At 34.9% G+C, this 18,867-nt stretch overlaps 1 protein-coding gene across 1 annotated transcript; it reads right to left on the bottom strand.

Annotated features, from left to right (window-relative positions):
• Nucleotides 1-3,465: 3,465 nt before the first annotated feature.
• Nucleotides 3,466-18,655, bottom strand: LOC138319550 (helix-loop-helix protein 1-like). Its single transcript, XM_069262702.1, has 2 exons — nt 18,588-18,655; nt 3,466-3,877 (listed from the first exon to the last, which is right to left on the bottom strand). Exons 1-2 carry the CDS (start codon nt 18,653-18,655, stop codon nt 3,466-3,468), a joined length of 480 nt encoding a protein of 159 aa, XP_069118803.1.
• Nucleotides 18,656-18,867: the final 212 nt, after the last annotated feature.

Here is an 18,867-nt window from a genome sequence, read left to right as displayed (position 1 = left end):
TGTTTACGTGAGCAGATGCGAGACTTAATGTTCCCAAATCACAATCTCTGTTACTGCAAAATCGTAACTATTGACATTCACCGAAAATTGTAGTAAACATGTCCTCGAAATAAAACCATCAACATGCATTAACTTACAGCGCTACGTTAAAAATATATTTGAAGTTTATTTCAAAATCATCGTCTTGATGTGAATCAAATCCTCGAATTATTGTCATCTGAGATCTTACTCGCTTTTGTTCTTCGTAATATTTCTGTATTTTCACTGGAGATGTACATGTCCGTTTATCGTTTTACAAAAAAGTATATGATTTGGTTGATATTTGTTTTCAGAATCTGAACCTAAATCTTACTGGCAGGCTATACGTACATTAGTAAACCCTAATGATAATAAATGTATTATTTCTAATGATGAAGGTCAAGTCATTATTTCTAATGATGAAGGTCAAGTCATTATTTCTAATTATGAAGGTCAAGCTATTTTTTTCAATTATGTATGTCAAGTCATTATTTCTAATGATGAAGGTCAAGCCATTATTTCTAATGATGAATGTCAAGCCATTTTTTCTTATGATGAAGGTCAAGCCATTATTTCTAATGGTGAAGGTCAGGCTATTATTCCCTATGATGAAGGTCAAGCCATTATTTCTAATGATGAAGGTCAAACCATTATTTCTAATGATGAAGGTTAAGCCATTATTTCTAATGATCAAGGTCAAGCCATTATTTCTAAAGATGATGTCAAGTCATTATTTCTAATGATGGAGGTCAAGCCATTATTTCTAATGATGATGTCAAGTCATTATTTCTAATCATGAAGGTCAAGTCATTATTTCTAATTATGAAGGTCAAGCTATTTTTTTCAATTATGTATGTCAAGTCATTATTTCTAATGATGAAGGTCAAGCCATTATTTCTAATGATGGAGGTCAAGCCATTATTTCTAATTATGAAGGTCAAGCCATTATTTCCAATGATGAAGAACAAGCCATTATTTCTAATGAGGAAGGTCAAGTCATTATTTCTAGTTATGAAGGTCAAGCCATTATTTCTAATTATGAAGGTCAAGCCATTATTCCAAATGATGAAGGTCAAGCCATTATTTCTAATGATGAAGGTCAAGTCATTATTTCTAGTTATGAAGGTCAAGCCATTATTTCTAATTATGAAGGTCAAGCCATTATTCCAAATGATGAAGGTCAAGCCATTATTTGTAAATATGAAGGTGAAGCCATTATTTCTAATTATGAAGGTGAAGCCATTATTTCTAATGATGAAGGTCAAGCCATCATTTTTAATTATGAAGGTCAAGCCATTATTTCTTATGATAAAGGTCAAGCCATTATTTCTAATGGTGACGGTCAAGTCATTATTTCTAATGACGAAGACCAACGTTCCATTCTTCTGTAAATATGAACTTTAACTATACGATATGTGTTTTGTTATTTTTCAGAATTATTTTAAACAAACAAATAGATGCAAAATAAATAATGGTATTAACACAACGCTCAAAACTTTAACATCCACAAATACAAAAATGTCTGTGGAGAACGAAAATTGACTGTTTGTTTCCGTGGACCTATCTTTATGTAGTGGCTACATGGCGATGTGATTTTCTAACATAGACAATGATGGCAAATGAGTGACACTGGACTCCATTATCGAACGAAACCACTGTGTGTGTTCAGGTATACCATATGTCATGACTGTGCTCCGCATGATACCTGATGGAGTAATTGTCACCGCTGGATAATCCTGGAAAATCGAGATTTGACCTTAAAGTTAGTCGTGAAGGAAGACTAACTCTCTAAATCTAGATTTCACCTAAAAGTTAGTCATGAAGAAAGACTTACTCTCTAAATCTAGATTTGACCTAAACGTTCGGTATGAATGTAGACTATCTCCCTAAATCTAGATTTGACCTAAAAGTTCGTTATGAAGGTAGACTATCTCCCTAAATCTAGATTTGACCTAAACGTTCGGTATGAAGGTAGACTATCTCTCTAAATCTAGATTTGACCTAAACGTTCGGTATGAAGGTAGACTATCTCCCTAAATCTAGATTTGACCTAAAAGTTCGTTATGAAGGTAGACTATCTCCCTAAATCTATATTTGACCTAAAAGTTAGTTGTGAAGGTAGACTATCTCTCTAAATCTAGATTAGAACTAAAAGTTAGTTGTGAAGGTAGACTATCTCTCTAAATCTAGATTAGAACTAAAAGTTAGTTGTGAAGGTAGACTATCTCTCTAAATCTAGATTTGACCTAAAAGATATTTGTGAAGGAATACTAACTCTCTAAATCTAGATTTGACTTAAAAGTCAACTATCAAGGTAGACTATCTCCTAAATCTATATTTGACCTAAAAGTGAGTTGTGAAGGTAGACTATCTCTCTAAATCTAGATTTGACCTAAAATTGTGTTTTTTCTCTCTCATCAAATGGTATATTATTATTATAACACTGTATGAGTTACAGCCGACAGTGCCTATAGTGTTGTCATGAAGATGACACTGTCACTCGAGGCGAAATCAAAATCGCATACAACCAAAAGCATAGGTTCTTGTGTGGTTCTTTTGGACAATGTATTGTTATTGTATATCTTCCACTTTGTGTACGATAAATAACATTTTTGTCGTTGTTCTGTATGTACTATTTTACATATATTTATTTTTGATGTGAAATGATCAATTGACAGTTTGCCGCCATTCCATCGCGTGGTGGCTGTTTGTATTATTGGATGTCGATTTTTCATTAACAATTTATCGCATTCATTATTTTTATGGTTTTAAAAAATTGTGCTCAAAATTTCTCAAACAACCTGAAAGACACAAAATAAGACGACTGGTTTTTTTGTAGATTATCCTTTATATAGACATGTTAACAAATCAGATTCGAAGTACTAGATCTCCTCCATAGGTGGTACAACGTGATAATTTGTACAAGTGTTCCAAGGTGATCGATTAGTACTAATGTGTTGGTCAGTATATTAGTGCTCCTTTAAACCCCCGTTCACACGACCAACCTTTGCAACGCCTGTCTGTTATGATACGAAAATGTTAGAATGTCCGTAAGCATCGGTTAACAGTTACTATATATCTACATCTATATATTTATACTTCCATAAAAAGTCAAATTGATATCAGCCATCCAACGTCATAGAAGATTGCTTTCTGTTACCAGAAAGAAACCATGCAATATGATATATCGATAAAACTGTATTATTAATCGTGTATCAGTTTTCACTTAAGGTCACTAAGTTAGACATTGTTGAGGAGATAATGGTAAATATCTTGTATATTTTCATTATAAAGTCATTCCTCAAAAGTCATAAAAGTCATTCCTCAAATTTCATTTGGCGCTTCGATGAACAAACACAATATTGTGATTCCCCGTCAGATTTTCCGACAATGAAAATACAGTAATATCACTCCATAACATAGATATTGAATAACTTCCATCTGCAATCAACTTAAGTCGAGTACGTGATTGAGATATGAGATGTAGCATATAGCTAACCTCAATATCTCGATTTTCGATAATTTTTTATCAGGAGGTAACGTTGGCAACAGTTTACGAAGTTCGGCAAACGAAACATTGAATGCTTCCACACGTATTCGTTCTCTGGTGGCATGCGCAGTGCGGTATTTTTGTGTTGCCCTTCGTCGTCTTCTTCGTTCTTCCCGTGAGAGGGAGCTGTTTTCTTGGTTTCCGGATTTTCGTATTTTCCCTCCACATAATTCATTATTAGGGTAGAAACACTCGTCAGCTGAATCACAGTCACTTATTTTGCCGTTTTCCATGCTTGAAAACGGAAGTAGATTTAGATGGTGTTGATGTTGATCCTGTAGCTCCTCTTTGTAGTCTTTCATGGTACCTCTACAACAAAATAATAACAGTGTATTATCGAACATATGCAGCCAGTAATTAATATCAACGAAATGAATTATGCCATGTATTCACAGAAGTCTGGTGTTAGACATCTCGATAAGATGGTTTGTGACTAAATGAAAGTTAATCTGGTGACTAAAGACTATAATTATTGATATAAGTAGTCTGAATATATAACCAACCCGATAAGGGACGAGAGACTATCGCCACACAACATTAAGGCATATATTTTTCACTAAAGCCAAATCCGCAAAAAAAACCACCACTTTATCTCATGGAATAAAAGAAGCTGGTATAACAGTGGGATTCAATAACATTTCATCAATGATAGCTGGCGGATCTCTAACAGTCATGACCTGCTCTTTGCCTCTTATACACCAACCCGCAGTTTAAAGGAATGTCTTTGGGGACTAAGAATATACACGTTTTCCTAATTGAAAAAACACATCATTGATCAAAGAATCCGTAAATTGGATTCTGTCGCGCATGCGCAGAATTGATATTTATTGGCAGACATCGTTGATTAAGCAGAGCCTAAAGTCTCTAGGAATGGTAATGGAATCCGACACCGAATTGGTACATTAGAGCCCCAGTTAGGGTCTAACATCTCCTAAATAGTTTAATACGACACACGGACCCTTGTTAGGCGATTATTTACACCGCAATCGTATTAGGGACCCATCAAATATGGACATCAGGTCACGAGTCGTGATCCAGGGGGCGCTGCAAAGTGACGACGGAAGAATGACAAAGCGTACTAATGTGATTAGTCTCGACCGTATCACACCTTCCATGACATTACTCCGCCGGTGCCCGTCACTATAATGTAAATTGGAAGGCTATGGAAAATTGGACAGAACAAATACAGAGTCCACCTGCTTTTAGGGCCCGTTTACAGGCTACGTCAGTCGGCATACAGGCAGACAAAATGGACATATCGACGAACGGAGGCAATAACAGGACAAAGAGGTCACTCAATCTTAGTGACCATGGCACAGTTCTAGTATAAGTGTTTATATATACATATAAACAGGGATCTGATGAAAATGTCAGAAATAAACTAAACTGCATAATAATTCCGATTTTAACAGTTATATCATATGTGACAAAGGACATTAATTAGAATTCCTTAATCTGAATACTACAGACCGTAAATAAAACATATTATTTATCTGTACATACAGCAAGGAACATACGCAACATATATGAACAATTATGAATAATATTTAAGGTTACTTGACAGTGGTATGTAGATATATCCAACTTTAATACACGAGACACTTCTTTTGTGAAAATGTATACTGTATAGTGTATTCAATTTTGACGTTTTTTAAGGATATCGAATAAACATCTATTCGGGAATTGAATTCCTTCATCAAAGAGGAGGAGGCATTGACAGGAGAACAAAGCAATTTCATGTAAAAGCGCAAAATGATATTCTTCAAGTAGTAGTGGAAAACTCCTTTAATAGATGAATTTTAAGCTGTGTATCAAACACAGTCCTATTTCTATGGTCAATTCAAAAAGAGATAAAGTCATGGTGACATATAACTTAATTAAAATTTTATATTTGTGATTCATCACGAAGGATTTAAGAGGATGCGCCAACAGAAATCCGCCACAATTACGTCACCTGATGACAAGAGATATATATGAACACGTTTCCATGTAGATATTCTACCACGATTGTCACTTTGATTGGTTACTAAGAATGATGGCTATGTAATACGAACCATTTTTAAATATTACTGTCTTATCTGCATGTCACCTCAGTCTGCAGCACGTGACTGAGGTAAGACTGCAGTTGTATATCAACTGTGCTGTAGAACGTAGTCATTTTGAGGAAGAAACTGGATATTCTCACATTAACACACGTATTAAACATGCTAAATATCTATGCAATTGATCATGTATTTCCTAATTATAATTAGCCCCACGTGCCAAGGAGACGCTGACGTCAGCCCCGGCGTCGTGAAACACTAATTATCCTCCGTTCATAACTCACATTAAGTCAAGTCAAATAAGATCTGGAGTCTTGAGATGATTTAACGGCCGAAAATGACACAGTATAAATTACTGTGAGAGAGAGGGGGCTAATGATAGCTCCGTTTTACCGCCATAGCGGTAGGAGCGAGATGGCGGTGCCAGATTTCATTATACGACTGTCTTTCGGGAGACATAAATCGCCATGTTGACTTATTGGTGCAATAGATAGCGGTACGACTAACCCCCCTCTTCTCAAGTCACTAAAGCTACAATATACAACAGCAATGCTTCATATTCAAAATGTTCAATTATTACGCAATATTTCTATGAAAATTTGGTTTTATCATATCTTTCCAAAATTTACGTCACTTAGATTAGAAGGTTGTTTTAACTGTCAACAAGACCTATAATGTTGCAGTTATCAACAACTAAGATGGAAGAACAATTGATGGTGTTCGCATTTAATTAATTACCTAAGTAATATGACGACCTCAAAATGTACCTGTTCTTCAACGAATACAGATTCCTTGAAAATAAGGAAACAGAAGATTTAAAACGAAATGATATGGTACAATTTCTCTGAGTTGCATATTTAAGTTTTTGATGGACGAAAATGATTCCGGAAATAACAATGAATTTATGTTTAATTACTGAGAAAAGAAAGAAGGATAAAGTTTGCGTACTGTACGAACTTGTAAAAGAAATATCCGTTAGATGTATTCAGGTCCCAAAGAGATAGACTGGGGACATCTGAATAATTAGACATGTGTTGAATCGACAAAATATCATTGTCAATGATGTAAGGGACAATATGCAGTCCAATATATCATTGTCAATGATGTAAGGGACAATATGCAGTCAAATATATACTCCTTCTATGACTCTCTCTCAGGGTTCATGACAAAATATCATTGTCAATGATGTTGGGGACAACATCCAATCAAATATACCATTGTCAATGATGTAAGAGACAACATGCAGTCACATACATGTCCTCCTTCTAGGATTCTCGAGGAAATAACCTAACAAACTGACATAAAAGTATATCATTACTGAATTCATGTGTACATCTTTCAGTTAAAAAGTTCATTTTTTCAATATTTCGTACACATTCTCTTGAAACAATCATTATTTTCTCGCCAGATGGCCCGGCGCCACGGGAACAAGCAGATTCCTTGTATTTATGTGCAGATGATCAGATCAACTTCTTCAAGCTCTATAACCATGAACATCTTCAGAGGCGACGTGCAGTGATAAACCCAGTTGAAATCGTCTTAGTTTGATACCTTAATCATATCAGGGTGTATGCCTGTGTTGCTGAGCATGCGCACAGCCTATCAGCGATATTCCAGGTCATTCACCTTGTCCGTTTTATTGTACACCTCGGGTGTTGTCGGCCTTCACACTCTTTACCATTGCACTGATTTATCTAGAATATGTCTAGAATGATTGTGCCTCGAGAAAAGGAAAACCATACATATAAATGTAGGGACCAATGTCTTAAGCGCCCTCCAGAGAATATTTAAATCATTTGAAGGAAAGATGTTTTTTAATTTTTACTTTATCTTTAATTCACTTATATAACCTAACGTTATACGGGAGCTCTTTGCAAATCTAGTGCATTTAGGTTAAGCCCATGACAAATCCTTTGACACGATATATCTTAAAACGGGTTCGGAAATATGTCTTTGACATAAAACACGATACACGTCCGACGTTCTGTTGAATGGGTGAAATGGTCGTAAGTCTTGTTTTAGGAAACAGATATGGTGGATTGATAACAAAATTTGATTAAAATGATATGTTGAAAAATATCTAAACGGTGTTGTTTTATATAGCTTTCCTTTCACATTTACAACTTCACTTTCAAAAAACTTCGCTACTTTGAAGTCATTAAAGTAAACCGGAGTTTGCCCATATACAAAATCATACCAACCGACTGAGTTTTAAACTGTCTGGATTCATCCTCCTGAAACACTTAACACCTTGCATTGGCTTTGGGATTTTATCACAATACCAACTTAATAACTAATAAGACGATTAGTCTGTAGTCAATAAGTCGACCGGCAGTATCCTGGGGTAAACAAAGCGTTAGAACGCCCCCTCCGTACATGCACGTGCAGAAACGGTAAGGGGCACGTGCTACTGTCAGGCGTTACTATGCGGTGTTTATTTTCAGATATGATCAGCACGTGTTTTTGTGGGTTTAAGAGAGTTCTTAATCAATAAACAAAACTAAGTAGCAGAATAAGACATCGAGTGGTATCAAAAGTAGAGTTATCATATTTTTAAGCTTGGATGTCTCTGTCGTTTCTGGATTACTTTACCATAGCCTAAGCATAGTATGTAGACTGTATGTTTACCTTTTTTTATATAAGAACACATCGTGTTATTGAGAGAATACAAGATTCTAACAGCGTTTTAACACCAATGTTTAGTTTATGCTAACATATATTGTTAGTTTGTGTAAAAGCGAGTCGAAGGTGCCGTTTTTGGCATTTACTGTTAGCTACTGTAAATGTAAGGCACTGTTCCGTACTTTAACATCTATTGTTAATAAGTGTCTCTATGAATGACTTTAGTGATAGAGGAAAGCCGACTATTCAACAGATATATCATTGGTATAGAGTTAGCATGGCCTAATGTAGATTCGAACTCGAAATCCAGAGGTCTAATGATAGAACTATGACATTTTCGTCACGTCACAGATAAACTGATGAATCAGCCATGATCCAATAAAAGTGATTAGGGGCATGGTATGTAAATTACAAACGGCATTGTCACACCAGAGAGGTGGACAGTGGCCAGTTAATGACCGGAACATAATCAATAACGGCATCACTGTTAACCTCTGGATTACTGCTTCTCGTTATAAATACATTAAACACCTCCCCGGTGGCGGACCTGTGGTGACATATGTTCAAACCTAGATCGAATTTTAATTTACATTAAGATTTACTGCTATGTGTTTCGGATAGGGAAAGCGAGGACATTTCTGTAGTAATATATCTCCTCGATCATCAGTTAATATTGACAGAGGAGTAAAGTGGAGACTTTAATCTGATAAACCTGTACAATATATTTCGGCTTACATCAAAAGTTAGTGTCTGTGCAGTGATGAATTGTCGAGAATTTTGCGCATTGATTTCACTATACGGATTAATCAATTTAATGTAGAAATGTTCATTAAACATCAAACTATCCTAAATTGATGCCGCAAACGAGTTTAAAACGCGCATCATAATGATATGGATGGTATTCAAAACATGAAGACATTGAGAAATAGGCCATTCGGGTGCGCCAATAGACATGATTGTAATATTAGTTTTGTTTAGACCAGTTTTCGCTAGAGGGTACCTTTGTCGAAGCTAATAAACTAGGCATAAAGATGTATAATTGTCCCCTTTTAGAAACCTAAATATAAAGGATTTCAATTACTGCCGTATTGATTACTGGAATAGTTCGGGCCCAAACAAACAAGATTGAGAAACACTAGTGCCAGAGGCCACCACCCTTTGATGTGCCAGTTGTTCAGAATTTAAGTGAGAAACGAAGCAACTCTTTGAGATAAATAGTGCGTCTAGTTTGGGGATTGCATGTATTATAGAATGGACATTGACTATTGATATTACCATCATTTCAATATTCAATGTAGCCTGCTGTCCCCAACTCCATTCTGATTAACATTAGAACTAAGACACTATAGAACAAATGAGTTTTTTTGTTTGACTTCAGTATAAAAGTATTTAAATAATTAATTACATCCCGAAAATGTAAATCCATGACATTATGCCATATATGGAATGAGGTACTGATTGCGCAGACAACAAAAGCTAAAGAAATTCTTTGATATATGCATTTATGGGTTAATTAGACATATATATATACGCGATAAATAATGAATAATTATCCAAGTGGTAAGTATTAATTATGCTCTGTCGGTGGGGAGGTATCTTTAATGTTTATATACTCCCAACACTTAAAATGATTTCCCGGAGTTATCCTGAATGCTCTAGTCAATAGTATGACTATTTAAAATCTGTGTATTACAGGTCACGGTGACTTGTGAATCCCCTTACGACTGTCATACGCCGCAGAACATGTGTCTACTATAATGCTTGGATGCATACGCCGCTCTCGCATATCTCTTCCATGTGCCGTCTGACAGACGGACCTTTGAAAATCTTATTCAAAAATTAGTGAGAGCAAATCGGATTTCCTGCTCCTAATGAAATGTCCCGATGTGTTGGGATAATTTGAATAATTGCCGGGTTGGACTCGAGTCTATCGCGTGAGCGCGTGACCTACTGATTCGTAAACAATATTTAAAGAATTCGCGAGTTTCCGGTTCAAATTGTGTTTCTTAATCAAGCGATATCTGTTTGATTTGGTGTGACCGCCACAAAAATAGTTTTCTATAAGAAATTGCTGTAACAGTTAGCTTGATTTCATTCTTTCGACATTTTATAAGGGTTTTCGTAAAGTTTACTAAAATTGAACCACAACTAAATTATTGCACGCCAAAGTCATTGTTCATCATTTCACTGGCAGTGATGAAGAATGATATTTTAACACCGTGCTGTCGTTCAAACGGTTTTATGCTTATATCTATGTTAAATAAAACCTACCCAAACATTTTGAAATATTACCAACAGGTTAAACTTCGAGTAGTTATTGTTTCCATTTTATACAAGAATCCAATTACTTTATCTTATTGTAATGACAGATTTGATTAAGATTTTTTAAGATATTATACGAAGCTGACAATGCTCCATACGATAGAGTGCAATGCACGTTTTAAAGGAATTTGGGAAACTACATCGTCAGTAAATAGGGAGGACTAGAATCGATAAAGCCTTGTTCACGTATAAACTCGTTACTCCGCTAATGGATGGGGCTTTTTTCTCTATTATTGTAAGGGAGACGATATCTTCGTTTCTATTTTGTAACAGCATTAACAAACTCTACACTAAACGATCACAGGTATGTCGTAAGCTTTATCTAGTTCAGAAAAGAACGTAAATTACTGTATTTCGTTCTCCCATCGGGTGTCTGCCTCGCTTTTCTTCTATCTTCATCATTGTCATTGTGACGCTAGTTTTATCGCTGTCATAGATAGTTAACACGTCTGGTGTTGTTCTTTTTTATCTCCTTATTTTTAGGATATGGGACAAGGAAGTAATTCCAACCGTGTGGACAAAAAAATGTTAAATTTTCGAGGCGATCTGCCCCTTTATCAAGACATAAAAAACTAACACAATTACATAATAGGATACGAACAGTAATGCGGGACAAAGTAGACAAACATTTTACTATACATCACAATGGAGCGCAATATTATTTATAGGATATGTATTTACGTTTCGTCATATATTTCTTGTCATTTCTTCTCATATATATATTTTGTAACTATGGAAACACCATCTCAAGAAATGCCGCTGATAATAAACAAGTTACATTTAAAATTATTCTCTGTAATTCTTTAGTTATAACGTCACCTTTTACAGTCATGACGGTGCCAATCTAATGCCCTTTCAGCAGGATAAAGCAAGATAAAGCAGTCTCCCATATCACACATTGTTTGACCTTCTATAAATGTTCTGTGTTTAGCTTGGTTTTTATTGGTTAACACCGTATGTGCAAACAGCTTCAACATTCTGACACCAAGTTTGTTTTTTTATTGGTTAACACCGTATGTGCAAACAGCTTCAACATTCTGACACCAAGTTTGTTTTTATTGGTTAACACCGTATGTGCAAACAGCTTCAACATTCTGACACCAAGTTTGTTTTTTTATTGGTTAACACCGTATGTGCAAACAGCTTCAACATTCTGACACCAAGTTTGTTTTTTTATTGGTTAACACCGTATGTGCAAACAGCTTCAACATTCTGACACCAAGTTTGTTTTTATTGGTTAACACCGTATGTGCAAACAGCTTCAACATTCTGACACCAAGTTTGTTTTTTTATTGGTTAACACCGTATGTGCAAACAGCTTCAACATTCCGACACCAAGTTTGTTTTTTTATTGGTTAACACCGTATGTGCAAACAGCTTCAACATTCCGACACCAAGTAGCACACTGTACCCTGTCACATAATACAGACAAAAGACACCATTATTTTCGTACAGTTTCCTTTTTCACGCAGTATTACAACATAATCGGTTGACATCTATTATACAGAACCCAGAACATTTCTATAAGGGCGTAGAATTCAATGAGAAAATCAAGCGATGTCATATAAAGTGAGATATTAGGGGTAAATAATCATATCTTAAATTTAGTCTCCTTTTCGACTGCAATTGTTTATTATATTTAACAGCCTCCCATGTAGGCCTATGTTGTGTCTTGCGTGTGTGAAGTGCAGGCTACGTGTTTTGAGACTTGCCTTTTTCATATTGCTATATCACTGAAGCATGCCACAGAAGACACCAAGTAACACATCCCGACCGGTCACATTATACTGGCAGCGGGCGAACCAGTTGTCCCACTCCCGTTATGCTAAGCTCTAAACAGGAGCATTTATAGGCTATGGTGTGTCTCGGCCAGGGGACATAACCCCGAGCCTACCTCACAAGGGGGGGGGGGGGGGGGCTCAACAGAAGGCCAAACGTGAGTCGGTGTCAAGGGAGATGGTAGGAAGAACAAAGTTACTTAGGAAGAAGAGAAAAGATAATATCCTAAATTTAGTCGCCTTTTACGACAATGTAATAGGGGCAGCATTTATAATTCTAACGCCCTACCTATATATGGCTAGCAATGGACAGCAAGAACAATCAAACGCCTTATCTGTAGGACAAAACTAGTGCCTCGGTTAGAGGATAAAGCTCTGTGCCCTCAACTCAACATCAAACGTGTACCGTAAAAGAGGCGAGGAGGAAGAAGAAAATATGACCCCAAAAGTTTCCTTTCAAATAAGACGTCTGCTCGAAATACGTACAGCTGACAGGAGTCTGTCACTAAATGGCTAAAACAGCGGAGAAGATATTATAGAAAAAGGAAATGAAAGCAAACTCAAAATCCTAAAACAGATCCTTGATCGCCTCTATCGGATGATCTATACCTCTCCCTCTCACTCTGCTTTTCTCATATACCAGCTTTCTCAGACTTCAGCCTACAGTCTGATGTTTACAGACACGCTACATGATATGCATTAACCCCTGACCCCGACATACCCTTTACACTGAGTAACGGTGGATGAGCTCTATTGACCATAAATGGCTGTGATAATATGATTGGAGTAAGTTACAGTACCTTAAGATGGCTGTAGCAATAATCGACACATTACTATTATCAACTAAAAGAGAGGTTTTGTAAACTGAACATGTACAATCTGACACTATAACGCGACCTAACCGCTGTACTACACTTTTACAATGCAGACCTACAGGTACTTTCACAACCTGAAACCGCCTTAACATGATCCCCTATTTAAACAAATGATATTTTCCTCTCGTATGAATCACGTGGTGCACTTGAATAGAACCATGTATGTATGCTTCCTGGCTATCCTTGGGTATTACTGTTGACTCGTAACTTATTGAGTAAATTGTTAATTTTGGTAAAATATGCGAAAAATGCACATTTAAAAAAATGAGTCCACAAAGTTCGGAAATTATAGTATGTGTTACCAAACATAGTGATACGCAGTTGTAACTTAGGTTAGCTATGATGTAATCATACGTGACGCTATCACTTTTATCGCTTTTTTCATTTTTTCCCTTTTTTATCATTTTTATCTACTTTTTCATATGATTGTTGTGTTTTAACTGGAAAACATTTTATCATTAAAAACCTAATAAACACTTCTTAAAACATGGCATTTATTTTAGGACGCACTAATTAGCTCGCCTATTCGAAGAATAGGGTGAGCTAATGTTGTCACCCCGGCGTCGGCGTCGGCGTCAGCGTTGGCGTCCCATTTCACGTTTAAGTTTTTGAGCAAGTTTCTGTTTCGTCAATTGGTTAAGCTTAAGTCATCATAAATGTTTATGATTTTATTTTCCTAATGTGTATGGATGCTGAACGTGATAATACAACCAATTTGGGGCCCTTTAGGGGGTTTTTGAGTCTGTAAATTTGTCATATTTCCATGTTAAAGTTTTTGAGCAAGTTTCTATTTTGTCTATTGATTAAGCTTAAGTCATCATAAATATTTATGATTTTATTTTCCTAATGTGTATTGATGCTGAACGTGATAATACAACCAATTTGGGGCCCTTTAGGTGTTTTTGAGTCTGTTTATTTGTCATATTTCCATGTTTAAATAGTAAATACTTGAACATCAACTTCTTCTGAATAGGCGAGCTTTGCTGTTCTCCAACAGCTCTTGTTTTTACCTTAAAGTATCTTTTACAGTTTAAAAAGCTGTATCAACGCTCTACATCACTTTAGTTGTTGTTGGGCCGTTAAATAAAAACAAACAACTTTTGACAAACATAGTGATGTTCACCTACACCCACGATTTATAGTCAGCAAAATATCACTAACGTACACACGGAATGATACCTTAGCTGTCAATGATATTGAGGATCATATATGAGATTCAACGTAACCAACTTACCAAATTATTCCATCCTTTGCATATTTTAACCTACTGCGACATCGCGATGGAAAATAATTTTATTAATTTCTTCCAATTATGTTTCATTTTCTACAATAAACGATACCGAATCCACTCTATCAATTCACGTGCTGTTTTTCAATTACCCGCGGGATTAAGTTGTCTACTTTGAACTAAGAACGCAGAATGTCATGGCCATATTAATGAATTTTTTACATTAAATTTTAGTGTAATAACCATCACCAAGAAACAAGGATACAATTAACTTGTCGTAAAAACGTATTTCCTGTTAAAAGTAACTATACCCGCGATAACACTAGCCGTCAGTGTAAATCAAACACCTTCTCACTGGGCTCGTGTCATGGCCTGACAAACGCTACAAGTGCGCAGATTACACGATATGTCGAGAATGCCTGTATACTTAAGTTACGTATCTTAGTATTCTGTAAATAGAACTGAAAGTTCCAGTTGAACGAATACCTACATGATATTTCTATCCACCTATAAAACAATATATGTACTATTATAAAAACTTAAATTCTGTAAACATTCATTATTTTAGCCTTTATTCTTTTTGCACCAGGAATACTGCGTAATAGCATGAATGCGTTCATTGGATTATAATTGTATATATCCAGCCATTCTTGTATAATCATATATATCTATTAAGGCAATTGCGCGAATTCATAATTGCGCTAAAATTTGAGTCGTCAAAAACAAATGTACTGTAAAAGATACATATATGTAGCCGAGCGGTTCATTGTATCTAGTGTTTGCCAGAGTTAAACAGTTTTAACAGGGTTACTAATTAAAAAAATCAGTGTGCAGGAGAAAGCTGGCATCTTTTGTCTTCCAATAACCTAACGTACGTAAGTCTACCTAATAATGGCGTTAATGGGACATAGAAGTAAACACACCAGTCGGCGTCTTAACAGACAAGAAATATTAAATTATGTTATGCCAGCGTGATTAGTGTTTTAATATTAGAGTTTAACAACATCTATGACTCAAACTAATGAACACAAAAAAACATCAACTAGTGCACGAGGCTCTGACTTTTTGTGTCTGTTTTAATTATCTTTACATATAGATACCATTTACTACCACGATATAATACCAACTAATATCTCATAGGTGTGATCTAATTCACCAAGAAATGAATGAAGAGAGTGTGCCATTCGACTTTTATGGATGACGATTAGTATTTTAATCAAATAAAGGTATATATCTAGACATACATATATATGACAAACAAATATTATGTATGGAGGCGTTAGGAGGAAAGGTGTTCTAGTGCAAATACATACAAATGTAGCTTTTATTTATTTCAACGACAATAGAGTTTTCTACACCTAGCTTCATCTATTGACAAAGACAAATCGTCCCAGTATACGTTTATGTAATTTAGCTCTATCGTGCTCTTTCGATGAGATGATTACGTATAGGAATATAGGTATGGAAACTCTTTCCTTCATTGAAACACCTTTACCAGTAGCAATATATTTTTGAACATGATAATGATCTTGTATTGTTTTAATTAAGGAATTAACATGTAATGAGCTGTGAAAACATCGCATTTTGTAAATATACTGTTTAATAACAATAATTATTTCATTATCAACCTTATTAATGTATGGAAAATTATCAGAAATCAGTCCAAAAAGAAAGGACTTCTTATTCACTGCAAAAGGTATAAGTAATGCTTGTAATAGTGCTTCAAAACTTTGTAACAGTGTTTGGACTTCATTACATTCCCATAAAATATGTGTGATGGTCTCCCTTTCAGAGTTACACAAGATACACATAGGGGAGGTAACCAGGCCAATTTTAAATAAAAAAGAATTAGTTGTCAAAATATGATGAACTACTCTGAACTGAAACCACTGAAGCTTAGTGTTATTGGTGACGTGAAAAGGAATTTTGTAAATATTCATCCAATCCATATCATCTAAATCATCAAATAACCTGTTCCATTTCAGTTTCCCAGAAGGTGATAAGTTATTATTTACCAATCTATTGTAAAAAATCTTGGAGCCTTTCAGTTTTGTATGCTCAAAAAAAGGAATTAAATTCAATGGTATAAATGGAGTAACAACATTATCCATACTTAAATTTACACCTGTAATTACCTTTCTGATTGCATGTGTGAAACCATGATATTGCAAAAAATTTGTAGTTATCCCGTATTTCTGTGAGAACTCATTCAGAGAAAAGAAGGAGCCTGTGGAAATATTTTTCATAACATCACATATGTGAACAACTCCTTTATTATACCAATTTCTATAAAAAATTGATTTCCCTCCGACACATATCTGTTTATTATACCAAAGAGGTGATTTCAAGACAGACTCAATATTTCCCAACTTTTCTTGATTCAAATTATATTTATACCAAGATCTGAAAACATCCTTCCAGAACTGATTTTTACATTTATTCATACATACAAGTATATATTCACTACCACAATTTGCCAGTAAGTCAATGTTAATGTAAGTTTTTAAGATGGCTTGCCATTTCTCTGTAGTTTGGAATAACCTTCTTATCCAGTTAAGCTTTAAGGAGGAAATAAAAGCATCAATATTAAGCATCTTCAAGCCTCCATTCAGATAATCTTGAACTACAACATCTCTCTTAATTTTGTCACACCCACCATTCCATAAATATTGAAATAAAATTGTATTCAACTTCTTTATAAAATTTTCATTTGGATTGGGAAGAGCAATAAAAAGATGATTAAACTGTGATACTAGTAATGATTTAATAATATGAATCCTACCAATAGGAGTTAAAGACCTCCTACTCCAAGTTTTTATCAGAGATTTCAGCTTAATCAATTTCTTGTCAAAATTCAGCTTTGGAATTTCATGAAGATTTACGCTAAAATCAATTCCTAAAAGTTTGAATCTGCTTCTTCCCCACTGTAAGCCCATATTAGGTAGAAAAGAATCCTGACTAAACTTTTTATGACCTATCCAAATTACTTGTGTTTTGTCCACATTTATTTTTAACCCTGAAATTTTATTAAAATCACCCAATTCCCTAATTGACTCTGTCAGAGATTTCTCAGATCCATCTAATATAAGCGATGTATCATCTGCGTACTGAGATACTAAAATTGGACAATCATTGACATCTAATCCTTTAACATTATCATTATGTCTTAATTTAATAGCTAAAATTTCTGCACAAAGTATGAACAAATAGGGAGCAATTGGGTCACCTTGACGACACCCTCGTTTAATATCAATAGAAGAAGATAAATTACCACCCTGATTAACCAAAGAGAAAGCATTTCTATGCAGAGTTTTCACCCAAGATAAAATACTTCTACCAAAACCGAAAACATTTAAAACTTCATTGATAAAATCCCATGATACAGAGTCAAATGCTTTTTCAAAATCTATCATCAATAACATCCCAGAGATATTTTTTTCCTCTGCATATTGCATAATATCATATACTAGTCTTGTATTAACCCCGATATACCTACCTGAGAGAAAACCTGTTTGATCCCTATCTATTAACTTATTCAATACAGTTCTTATCCTGTATGCTATAGTTCCTGATGCAATTTTGTAAACAATATTTAACAATGATATAGGCCTCCAATTTTTCATAAAATGCTTTGGTTTGTCCGCTTTTGGAATACAAGTTATAATCCCTTGTCTTTGAGTTATAGATAATTCACCATTTTGATAACCATAATTAATTGATCTAACTACAAAATGACCTATTTGCTTCCAGAAACATTTAAAAAATTCAGTAGTGAAACCATCAGATCCTGGACTTTTTTTATTCTTCATATGCTTTAATGTTTTACTCGCCTCTTCAAAAGTTATTTCCCCTTCTAAATTATTTGACTCTGGTAGGGACAGTTGTGGAAACTCACAATCACCAAGAAAGGTTGTTAAATTTAAATCTATTGGTAAATGACCAGGCAAATCATAAAGTTTTCTGTAAAAATTACCTACTTCTTTCAAAATATCTTCTTGTTTAGTCAAAACACCATTATCAGTATAAAGTTTTGGAATAATTTTAGATGTAAAATTCCGATTTTCCAAACTAAAAAAATAATTTGTAGGTTTTTCCCCTTCCTCTACCCATCTTGCTCTAGATCGAACCAAGCTACCTTTCACTTTTGCCAACCTTATAGTCTCCAATTCTTTTTTCTTATTATTCAAATCTTCTATATTAACCGAATCATCTTCCTCCATCTCTTCTATAACTTTCTTAATGTTACTCTCTGTAATATTTTGCTGCTTTTTTTTATAAGAAGAATAAGAAATGGTTTTCCCTCTTATTTCCATAAGCATAGTTTCTAAAAATAGCTGATCATTTATAGTAAGTTGTAAGTCAATGTCTGGTATATTTTCTAAGTTTTCAATGTTATAGACTGGAATACAGTACTGCTTTCTAACACAATCAA

This window comes from Argopecten irradians, chromosome 3 (assembly GCF_041381155.1).
Source record: "Argopecten irradians isolate NY chromosome 3, Ai_NY, whole genome shotgun sequence".
NCBI lineage: Eukaryota > Metazoa > Mollusca > Bivalvia > Pectinida > Pectinidae > Argopecten > Argopecten irradians.
This window is presented reverse-complemented; position numbering and strand designations above follow the sequence as displayed.